This window comes from Sprattus sprattus (genome assembly GCF_963457725.1).
Source record: "Sprattus sprattus genome assembly, chromosome: 7".
Classification (NCBI taxonomy): Eukaryota; Metazoa; Chordata; class Actinopteri; order Clupeiformes; family Clupeidae; genus Sprattus; species Sprattus sprattus.
The window spans coordinates 5434197-5446696 of NC_137926.1; the positions used below are offsets into that span (position 1 = coordinate 5434197).

A 12500-nucleotide genomic window follows, 5' to 3' on the forward strand; every position below is an offset into this window, starting at 1 on the left:
AACGTGTTCTCGGAGTGATTACAAACCCGCCGGCCGTTAATCAACACCGCGGGAGGTCCACGCTACACCGCCGGCGACAGCGGACCGCTCAGGGAGACGCGAGGAGAGGCGAGGAGAGGCGAGGGGAGGCGGTGAGGGGCGACGCTGCTGCAGCAACAACAGCAGATACAGCACAAGGCCTGATGAGAACCAGATGTGCCCACACTCCGCTGTGCGCACACACACACACACGCACGCACACACACACACACACACACACACACACACACCAACACTCACTGAAGCCACCATGAGTGTGCACATACAGAGAAACAAATAACAAATGCATTCCATACAAACACACACTCCCTATATACACATATACCTACACAAACATACATGCATGCAGCAGTACACAAACACAAACACTAACCCACAAACACATTTACACACACACACAAACACACACACACACACACACACACACACACACACACACACACACACACACACACACAGTACACACACACACACTGCCCTAACACCACTATGGCTTCCAGCCTCCTTCCTCTGTTTGTTGTTCCATCCATCACTCTCTCCCTGCTTCCTATCTTATCTTCCTCTTGTATGCAGCCATCACTACCTCCTTTCTCTCTCTCTCTCTCTATCTCTTTCTATCTTTCTTTCACTCACTCTCTCTCTGATCTATCACCCTCATTCCCTACTCTCCCCCTAAATCTATGAAACAACAATAGTGAGGAGCACAGCAACAAAGGAGCTCTATCTATAGCACCCCCCCACACACACACACACAAACACACACACACTCTCACTCTCACACACACACACACACACACACACACACACAGGCCCTGCCCCAGTCCCAGCACTGAACTGGACCCGGCCTCTGACCAGGGCACAGATCTACGGGGCAAAACAAGCCAAAGCCCTAAGCCTCCATTTTATGAAAGTGAAACAAACGGGAGGGAACAAAAACAACATAAAAAAAAATACTAGGCCAAGAAGGAGGGAAAAAAATGGCCTCTCGTTGAGTAGTGAATTCTCCCCTCTTTGTTCCCCTCCTCTCTCTCATCTTCTCAGATGTTCAAACAGCCTTACTCAATCTCTTTCTCTCCTTCTTCCTCTCTCTCTCTCTCTCTCCCTCCCTCTTTCTCTCTCTCCCTCTCTCTCTCTCTGGTTTGCTCATGACCTACCTAAAAAAAATTACTTCTAGAAAGATCTGCGTTGGCTTCTCTGGTTGTTTGATATTATGTATCGCCTCAGAACCTCCGTGCCTTTGACCTACTTCAGCACACGGGATCAGGTTAAAACAGCGTCACGTCTAAAACACTCTCTGTTGTTACAGCCTGACCCAAATCACACACACTCACAAACAAAGCCAAGTCCATAATAATGCCTTAAGGCTGAGGAGGGGCCAAAGAAGGTTACCAAAGCAAAAACAACCTCAGCTATTTTACAGGTCCAGTATTAAAGGTCCAGAATCAAAGCTCCATGGGGTACTCCAACAAGGACAGAACCATAGCGGTTCTTATTGAACCCAGACCCCCGTCTCAAAGCCCCTCATAGTCAACGCTTGTTTGAAACATTGGCGTGTGTGTGAGACTGTGTGTGTGTGTGTGAGTTTGTGTGTGTGTGTGAGTGTGTGTGTGTGTGTGTGTGTGTGTGTGTGAGTGTGTGTGTGAGTGTGAGTGTGTGTGTGTGTGTGTGAGAGTGTGTGTGTGTGTGTGTGTGTGAGAGTGTGTGTCTGTGTGAGCGTGTGTGTGCAGGGCTGGATAAGTCCAGGGGGAGGCGGAGACCTCAAGCCTGCTCCGCGCTCCAGCCTGTTCAAAGGCTCTGGAATTCTCCGGCTGTCTAATGGAATAAATACATCTCCGCACACAATGGAGGTCTAGCCCCGGCGAGAACATTACATTAGCGAGGCTCTTCATGGCCGGGGGGGGGAGAGGGGTACATTAGGGGACAGAACAGTTGGATACTCGATGACATCATCCACCAGGAAGGAGAGGGGGGGGTGGGGGGGACGTTGATCTAATTTGCCTGCCTGGCCCCAGAAGCATATGTAGGCTCCTTAATAGAATTTCACATCTTTTAGTGGCAGGACAATGCAGAGCTGGAGGATGGAGTGGCACAGGAAGGAGAGAGAGAGAAAAAGAGAGGGGAGGGGGGGAGAGAGTGAAGGAAGAGGAAGTCTGGGAGAGGAAAAAGGAGCTTAACTAAAGTCTAATACGCAAACCAGTCTTAGAGAAGTCATTAAAAAAACTGGTATAGAGTTGAAAGGTCACAGTTCAAAGGTCAATCTCTTCCGACCATTTCCTAAACTGCGCCATTACCTCCCTTATCTCCGGCATCTTGCACGTCTTTCATTGGTTCCCCAGAGCCTCCAATGGACACAGGAGGACACAGGTCGTAGTCATGGCGACCCAACACCTTAGCTGGGGTTGATGCTTGTCAAAAGCCCAAAGCAGAGTGCAGAGCAGACAGCGAAGGAACCATCAGCCTACACGCTGACCCAACACCCATTCCTCATTCCCCTTTACAACATGGTGATGTGATGGTGCTCGGACACATAATCGCAGGCCAAACTCAAGGCACTGAATGACATTCACACATCCAACTTGCCGGTTGATTAAGTGACATGAGAAACCCTCATGGCAGCACACCTGAAGGCTCTCCACACCTGAAGGCTCTCTCCACCTGAAGGCTCTCTCAACACCTGAAGGCGTTCCACACCTGAAGGCTCTTTACACCTGAAGGCGTTCCACACCTGAAGACTCTCTACACCTGAAGGCGTTCCACACCTGAAGACTCTCTTCACCTGAAGACTCTCTACACCTGAAGGCTCTCTTCACCTGAAGGCTCTCTCCACCTGAAGGCCCTGTAACTGTGAGAGCTGTGCTGCACTTTAACTGTGAGAGCTGTGCTGCACTGTAACTGTGAGAGCTGTGCTGCACTGTAACTGTGAGAGCTGTGGTGCACTGTAACTGTGAGAGCTGTGCTGCACTGTAAGTGTGAGAGCTGTGCTGCACTGTAACTGTGAGAGCTGTGGTGCACTGTAACTGTGAGAGCTGTGCTGCACTGTAACTGTGAGAGCTGTGCTGCACTGTGAGAGCTGTGGTGCACTGTAAGTGTGAGAGCTGTGCTGCACTGTGAGAGCTGTGGTGCACTGTAACTGGGAGAGCTGTGCTGCACTGTAACTGTGAGAGCTGTGCTGCACTGTAACTGGGAGAGCTGTGGTGCACTGTAACTGGGAGAGCTGTGGTGCACTGTAACTGTGAGAGCTGTGCTGCACTGTAAGTGTGAGAGCTGTGCTGCACTGTAACTGTGAGAGCTGTGGTGCACTGTAACTGTGAGAGCTGTGCTGCACTGTAAGTGTGAGAGCTGTGCTGCACTGTAAGTGTGAGAGCTGTGCTGCACTGTAACTGTGAGAGCTGTGCTGCACTGTAACTGTGAGAGCTGTGCTGCACTGTAAGTGTGAGAGCTGTGCTGCACTGTCAGAGCTAAGCTCATTGAAGGATACTCTCTTACTGAAGGCAGGTTACGCCAAACCCCCCCCCCCCCTCGTGGGATTCCTGTGTGATAAGGCTCCACAGCACATGCCATGCCATGGTGTACACTACACTAACCCAAACACCACGCACACACACACACACACACACACACACACACACACACACACACACACCACACACACCACACACATACCACACTAACCCAAACACCACGCACTCCAGCCAAAACTCACTGACAATGATTCACACGGCACACAGTGTGAGTTTACCCTCTCTGATAAGTCCTTGTTGACGTTCCTGACCTCAGCAGCCAGTCTCATACGGAACGCGGATGCATCTATTGGGTCGCCATGGCGCTCTTTCGACAGAATGAATACAGTAGCTAGGGCGAGGCCAGGAACTACAGAATAACCGACCAGAACAGGACAAAACACGAGGTAGAAGACGTTGAACGAGGTGTGTGATGTGGACCCCAGAGTTACAAGCCTGATTAGGTCTAATCAACTAACAGGATTAGATGTGTGTGTGAGACTGTGTGTGTGTGTGTGTGTGTGTGTGTGTGTGTGTGTGTGTGTGTGTGTGTGCGTGCGGGGGCTGGATTAGTCTGGGCGGTAAGGGGGAAACAGTGCTCTCTCTCTGTATTTGTGTGTGTGTGTGTGTGTGTGTGTGTGTGTGTGTGTGTGTGTGTGTGTGTGTGTGTGTGTGCTAGGCTCGTGACCCGCGGTCTGCATACACACTTCACAAATGCTAAGAGGTGTCTCGCTTTAGAGATATCCCATTCAAGGGCCCCAGACTCACCACACCGGTCACACAGGAGGCACGCTTGTTCTCTTGAGGCTGGGTGTCAGATGAGGTGGCATGGCTTATTATGGTGTGTGTGTGTGTGTGTGTGTGTGTGTGTGTGTGTGTGTGTGTGTGTGTGTGTGTGTGTGTGTGTGTGTGTGTGTGTGTGTGTGCTAGGCTCTTGTGGCTGGGTGTCAGAAGAGGTGGCATGGCTTATTATGGTGTGTGTGTGTGTGTGTGTGTGTGTGTGTGTGTGTGTGTGTGTGTGTGTGTGTGTGTGTGTGTGTGTGTGTGTGGCATGGCACCTCTGAGTGCAACATGCTTTTATGGAGACAGAGCGCAGTAACGCCGAACACCAGCCATTCAGACAATGATGAGTAGGATGCCACCCTGAAGGGCAAGGTTTCTATGGATACCAAAGATGGGAAGGTGTTTGTGCCCTATTGGTGCCAGAGATGGGAAGGTGTTTGTGCTCTATGGGTACCAGAGATGGGAAGGTGTTTGTGCCCTATGGGTACCAGAGATGGGAAGGTGTTTGTGCCCTATGGGTACCAGAGATGGGAAGGTGTTTGTGCCCTATGTAGATCAGATATCAGAGAGGGGAAATTCCTGGTTCAGAAGCCAACTCTCCTCACACTGTCACATCACGTCACCATCTGGGTTTCAGTGATGGGCGAAATCTGCTTGCCCTGTTTGTAGATGGAGCACACACACATACACACACACCACACAAACACACACACACACACACATACAAATACACCGACACCACACACACACACACCACACACACACACACACACCACACACACACACACACACACACACACACACACACCACACACACCTCTGCAGGCACTGTCACTTAAACCAAATATTTCCCTCTCTCTACATTAATTTCTAAAGTCTTTTCCTATAGAAAATCATGCAGATGGAAGCGTGCTACAGTGAACAGGAACCACAGCAACCAAACCTTCAGCAGATGATGTTGAATAAGAGCCCTGCGCGAACACACACACACACAAACACACACACACACACACACACACACACCACACACACACCACACACACACACACACACACACGCACAAACACACACACACACACACACACACACACACTCTGCCCACGCAACTTCATGTCTCACCTAGCAGGTACCCAACAAGCAGACCCTCATGGAAGACCTTATGCAAATGGCGTTACGCAACCAAAAGTCAACCTCTCTCCGGCTCTCCAGCAGCAACAATGAAGCACTGAATTCTGGGTACTGACTAACCCACCGATGGACCCGCGCAAAAAAATAAAAACAACCCTGGCAACCTGCCGTCGCCCGATCAATCGTCCAGTTGTCTCCTGCGATCGTTGCGTAAGAGACGAATAGGCCTGCAATTTGTCACGGTGTTATCGCAAGCAAATGGATCAGCTACCCTCTGAAAGGCCCGCTGGCCATTGATGGGAGACGGTGATGGCGAGCCGGCCGTCTGCGTCGGAGTCTGGATCTCCCAGATATGCCACTTAATTGGGTTTTCTGCCTTTCCGTTGGTAGGGGTCAACCGGCTTAAAATAGCATCCACTGAGAGTGCAGTAATGTGTTTAACTGCACAAGTGAGAACTGAATGTGCCCTACAGTAACGTGTCTGCAGAAGGGGCCTGCATACGGGCTTATCGGCTACGGACACAGGTACACAACTTGAGCCGTTGGGGTCAATCAAATCACTGCCCAAACATGAGTCCGGCTTAAGTGCGTTGTAGGAAACCTGATGCCGCCAAACTGACGTGTTTCGACCAACACTAACAGCATGCATTAAGGGTAGTGCTGTAGCGACGCGTCGATGACGTCGACGCTTCGATTTCAAAATTACGTCGACGCCTTTTTTTTACGTCGACGCTTCGCCACATACACGTGGCTGACCCAAACAGAAACAAACATTGCGCAATTAGAATGGAGATAGAAAAGCCAACCACCTCACAGCCCTGCAAAAAGCCCCATTAAAAGAAAAAGTCCAAATACCTCGCCATAAATCATCAAAGGTATGGGAATACTTCAAATTCAGTCTCAAACGTAAAGGTGTCATTATTTGCAGTCTTTGCCAAATGGAGTTGGCATACCACACCAGCACAACAGCGATGTGGGAGCATCTGAAGCGGAGGCACCCCATTGTCTCTCGTGAAGGGGACAATAAGTAACGTTGGTTACATTAATTTAACGTTTGTTCAGTGTGTTGTGTAGCTTGAGCTCTGTGCACTTCGGTGGTGCTAGCTAACTATCATCTTAATTCTCCGTGAAGTTTGTTCGTGCTTGGTTGCTAGTAGTTAACGTTAGCTAGCTACTAACTAGCGGCTAGACAGCCGTGTCAGTTTAGTTAACGTTAGTTAGCATCTAACTTACGGCTGCAAAACACGGCAACCAAGCACGAACAAACGGCACAGAGAGCTAACTCATGCTGTGGTCATTTGCGAGTCAAACACATAACATTAGACGTATTGTAGCATTCTATATGGGACTAGTGGAAACGGGATTTGTGTTGGGGAGTTGCCATGGTAATGGGTTGACTTGTGTGTGGTTCCGGTGTCAAGATACGTGTGATTGTTCTAAGCAGAAGTTGGATACGCTTTATTAAACGGAGAGCTACCGTCTCATCCAAAGATATTCCTTCTCAGTGTGAGTTCTTAAGAGAGCACTCGGACGCTACAGTATCATGATTCACTACGTTAGATCGCCAATGTCAACTAATGGCGCCAAGCAATGTCCAGGCCAGGGCTGCACATAAGGTGGTGCGCAGTGCTCATGAATGAATGAATGTTTTTATGAGCACTGAAAACATTTAAACTTAATGAGCACCGCATCCAAGTGTGATAGGGCTCATTTGAGTACCAAACATTTTTACTGTGCCTCTAGATAAACATGAAATGCATTGTTGGACTTTTGCTGTTCAAAACGGTGCTCAATAAAGTATATTATTAAGATTTTTTTGGTATTTATTTGAGATACATTATGGTTTTAATCGAGCAACAGAAAAATAATCGTTAGACTAATCGTCCAATTAGTCGTTAGATTAGTCGACTAATCGATAAAATAATCGCCAGATTAATCGTTTAGAAAATAATCGTTTACCCCCAGCCCTAATTAAGGGCTTTCTTGCCGCAGTGAGAGTTCGATAGAGATGCTTAGAGACCAAATATATGTTGTGGGTCTCTTCTGCATAACGATGTGCAATTCCTCTTGCCATTGTCTGCACTTATAAATGGGCTGCCATCCTCTCAGGCGTAATGGTAACTATGGTGGTTAATGGGGCCAGTATTGCTTTTGTTGTCTAATTGTGCCACGGATATTAGGAGACATGAAAAAATTAAATCCCTTACAAATTGGGTGAGGTTGAGTGAGCATCATTGCTTTAATTTAGGGGACGCGGTGTGTGTGTGTGTGTGTGTGTGTGTGTGTGTGTGTGTGTGTGTGTGTGTGTGCAGTACAGCCGTGCAGAACGGCAGATCAATTACCCTCTGGCAAACACAACATTTACACCGTCCAGGTTTTATAAAGACCAGACGCAGGGGAAAGGGGTTTTTGATGGTCTGATCCTCAAGGGAACAGCTGAGCACCCCAGCACCTCACCTCCTCAGGGTCTGAAAGAGATACTCTCTTGGTGTCTGTCTCTCCCTGTTTGTCTCTCTGTCTCTCTCTCTCAGTCTCTGTCTCTCTGTCTGTCTCTCTCTCTCTCTGTCTCTATCTCTGTGTCTGTCTCTCTGTCTCTCTCTCTGTCTCTCTCCCTGTCTCTCTCTCAGTCTCTGTCTCTCTCTCTGTCTCTGTCTCTCCCTGTCAGTCTCTCTCTCTCTCTCTCTCTCTCTCTCTGTCTGTCTTTCTCTCTCTCTGTCTCTCTCTCTCTCTGTCTGTCTCACTCTCTCTGTCCCTCTCTCTCTCTCTCTCTCTCTCTCTCTGCCTCTCTCTCTTTCTCACAGTGTATGTACAGTAGGCTCTGGGTTGTGGCCATGCACATCTGTACATGCCTGTCCCTGCCATGGGGGGATGGGAGTGTGTGTGTGTGTGTGTGGGGGGGGGGGGTATTGGATTGACACTTGCCATGAACTGAAAGTGTGTCACCAATGCCATCCGGGTGCCCTGCTGCTGGAGGGCAAACACTCACACCAGGGACAGAATTAGCGGAGCGTGCCCAGTCAGGCCAGAGGACACGACGGGTGGGGAGAATGCTGGGGTGGGGTGGGGGGTGTCGGGACGAACAGTGCTTGATATGAACATGAGAGAAAACCGAACCAAATCCAACTAATCCAAAGGCTAGGCTTCAGCACTAGTCCCACCATACAAGTAGCTGAAAGCTAAAGCTATCCATTCTGAAAGCAGCTGCCTCGGAGCATCTGTGCTCTGATCTGGTGTATCGTGTCGCCTGACGTCTAAGTATGGCGTGATGTATACATTGCTTTTCACTTTGACATCCACCAGCACATGCAGTCGTTTCTAAGGTTTCAGCTGGGGGTGTTTTTTTTGGCCACTGGGTGAGAGGCAACATCAGATGGGTTAGCAAGTACACAAGAGAGAGAGAGAGAGAGAGAGAGAAGAGTGGCAGCAAAATATATAGATTCTTGCCACAGAAAAAGAGAAGAGTCACTTCATCAGTAAACCACACACACGGATACATTCCCCCACACACACTTACATGCACTCACATCCACACCACCACACCGTTACAAAATTATGTTTTATTTTCTACTTGTTCTATTATATTATTATATGTATTACAAGAATGCTTTGGCAATGCAAATTGTGTTTTTTTTGTCATGCCAATAAAGCTGAATTGAAATTGAGAGAGAAAGAGAGCGAGAGAGTGAGAGTGAAAGATAAAGAGAGAGAGAGAGAGAGTGAGAGTGAAAGATAAAGAGAGAGAGAAAGAGAGAGGGAGACAGAGATAGAGGAAGAGAGCGAGAGAGAGACAGACAGAGAGAGAGAGAGAGAGAGAGAGACAGAGAAAAAGAGAGAGAGAGAGAGAAAAAGACAGTGAGAGAAGGAGGGAGAGAGAGAGAGAGAGAGAGAGAGATAGAGAGAGAGAGAGAGATAAAGAGAGAGATAGATATATATATATAGAGAGAGAGAGATAAAGAGAGAGAGAGAGAGAGAGAGAGAGAGAGAGAGATAGAGAGAGAGAGAGAGAGCGAGAGAGATAGAGAGAGAAAAAGACAGTGAGAGAAGGAGGGAGAGAGAGAGATAGATGCTCATGCTTGGCCAGGGGACTTTCCCTTGAGAGGGGCTGCACTTGGGGGTCTGATAGCAGAGTCCTGTTCAGCAAGAGGAGCTCATGGAGCCAATCAGAGAGCCCCTGGAGCTTAATGCAGGAGCCAATCAGAGAGCACCTGGAGCTTAAAGCAGGGGCCAATCAAAGAGCCCCTGGCAGGGACCAATCAGAAGGCTAGGTTCCACTCAGTCCTCTCTGAATCATACGCTGGCTGGTATTACATGCATAGTCATGAACTTGGAGAATGTGTTTCAATAAAACCTCAAAAGCAGCAATAATATAATCACGTCTCGAGACAGAGTCCAAAAATAGCCCCTAAAGCTTGATACAGGGGTCAACCATAGGCTGGCTAACAATACAGGCATAGTCATGAACTTGGAGAATATGTTTCAATACAATCTCAAAAGCAGCAATAATGTATTCACCTCGCTTGCATATGAGTCTGAAAATACAACATGAAGATAGACATTTATACAAGAACAGAAGGCACACCATGCAAGTTGAGCCAGGAGCACCAAAGAAACTTTGAAGAGCTTTTCTAAACGCACGCAGTCTCTTCTCTCCGCTGCGATGGTCACTGCTTATGTGTGGGTGTGTGTGGGGAAACTGCGATAGATCGCTCATGTTGTTCAGATGAGATATGAGCAGAGCAGCACAGATGTCAAACAGTTCAAAACATCTGCACCAAAGAATGCAAGGGCAAACCACTCATACAAACAAAACTGACAAACAGCCCCAAAGACCATGACTTTCACAGGGAGGCATTGAGTGTCTTCTCCACACACACACACACACACTGGATGCAGCAAAGGGGTTTGTTCTTGCACACTGTTGCTCTCGTTGGGATCTGCCCCTCTGATTCTCTTTGACTAGGATATTTTTGTTTGCGATCAAGATGGGGTTAGAGCACGATACTGAATGATATATTTCAATCACAGTTGACACGACAGAACTACAGATCTGCAAAAACGGATTTCTGATTTGACTATTTATCATTTTGACAAAAAGCAGCAAAGTGATTATTTTTCCCATCCTCCTTCCATTTAGCGTCTCATCAGACTAATTCGGCATTTCAATGTCAGCTCGAAATCGTCAGTTGATTAGGGAAAAAATCTCAGCACAGAGGACAAAAAAAAAAAACAGATGAAAAAAAAGCATATCTGTAAGCAAGAGAGCTACTGTAAAAGCGAACCCTCCCGCATTTTCCACGCATACCACCGCCGTTTATTAGCACCCTACAAATGAAACGCTTTACCTCCAGCAGCGGAAGGTCCGGGTCCAGCTGAGTGAAGCTGTGAAGGACTACGGGACTCTCCTCCCCGGCTACCTCCAACTTCACTCCGTCCCAAATGCTGCGGATCCTCCAGGATGTGGCATCGAACATGACATCGGGGGAGCCCGACTTGACGCTGCGCGTCTCCGACTGCGCTCCGGTTAAATAGACCATTGGTCTCTCGGCGAGTTTTGGCCGCAAGTAACGTTATCGTAACAGTGAGCCGCAGCGATTTGTGTCCATGTTTAGATGGCAACTATGTCTCTCTCGCGTAACAGAAGCAAAAACCCGTTTGTCTGACTCTCAAAGAGTCTTAACTATTTGTTGATATTTTATATTTAGGTATCTGCGGTCAATCCGGACACCATCGCCCCGATCAGCTATGCTCTGTCTGTATACACCGCTGGGTGCCTGCGAGGTTCTGCGAGTGGGATAGAGGGCTGGCTATCCCAACTCTTCCCCGCCCCGATGCTCAGAAGACCGCCTCTCCTCCTCTCTCTTTGACCATGATGTCATTTTCGCAGCCAGGCGTCGAGGAGAGAGGCTTGTTTAGAGGTAACAGAGAGCGCAGGATGAGTCATAAAAACTAAATTGTTTCTGACATATGTACGCGACTCGCACCTACCCTTGTATGATAGGTTTCCACGGAGTAAAGTTAAAGTGCTTTTAAACCGCTTTCATCGAGAAAGCTGCCAGAAAAAGACGTCTGTCTTCCTGCAGCTGTAAGCCCATTAATGGAATAGAATGCACACGTTTCTCTCCCACTCTGTTAACCACTTTACAAAGAGAACCAAAACATTACAAATAAATAAACAGGACATGCTTGCATTTGTTTTTGAACATGCCTATAAAAAAAAACCTCCCATCACAGTCACAAACACTTGCACAAACAAACACACACACACACACACACACACACACACACACACACACACACACACACACACACACACACACACACACACACACACACACACACACACATATAAACACATAGAGGACTTTTGGAGGATGTTTGGCTGCTCTACTTCTACACATCTGCTGTGTGTTATGTGTGGGCCGAGCAGCGAGTCACTGCCAGTAAACTGCAGCCCGAGAGCACCGCCAGGGAGACACAGGAATGCCACCAGAGGAGGGGGGGGAGGAGGGGGGAGGAGGGAGGGGGAGGGGGCACTGACTGGGGAGGTCTGCTGGAGCTCTCAGATTGAAGCTGGGAAGTAAGAGACCCTCTCATATGTCCAAACACCGAGAGAGAGAGGACATGATTTCATCAACAGCAGAGCACGTCTAGAGATGAGTGTGTGCGCATGTGTGTGTATGTGTGCATGTATATGTGTGCGTGTGTGTGTGTGTGTGTTTGTGCATGTGTGTGTGTGTGTGTGTGTGTGTGTGTGTGTGTGTGTGTGTGTGTGTGTGTGTGTGTGTGCATGTGTGTGTGTGCATGTGTGTGTGTGTGTGTGTGTGCGTGCGCGCGCACATGTGTGTGTGTGTGTGTGTGTGTGTGTGTGTATGTATATGCTTAGCTGTGACTAAAATTGATTCTGAGCACATGCACTGCCTGCAGTTACTGTAACTGTATCAGATACTGTTACTAAATACTGCGCCGTTCCCAAAAGGCTCTTTGTGATCTCTGCCACATACAGCCTCCGGAGATGCAGCTGCCAGAACATTCAAAGCACTGCGCAGCACA

At 48.3% G+C, this 12500-nt stretch overlaps 1 protein-coding gene across 3 annotated transcripts in view; it reads right to left on the reverse strand.

Moving 5' to 3' along the window:
* Positions 1 to 12500, reverse strand: part of LOC308368491 (ral guanine nucleotide dissociation stimulator-like) — a gene marked incomplete at its 5' end in the record, with an annotated part of 85576 nt that overhangs the window by 36285 nt on the left and 36791 nt on the right. Inside the window, one exon of one of the 3 annotated variants that reach the window (XM_080842670.1) lies at positions 10793 to 10984. The exons of the other annotated variants lie outside the window; for them this stretch is intronic. Within the exon in view, the coding sequence (XP_080698796.1) occupies positions 10793 to 10984 (192 nt within the window). Of the gene's footprint in view, positions 1 to 10792; positions 10985 to 12500 lie in introns of those variants that run through there. 3 annotated transcript variants of the gene reach the window in all.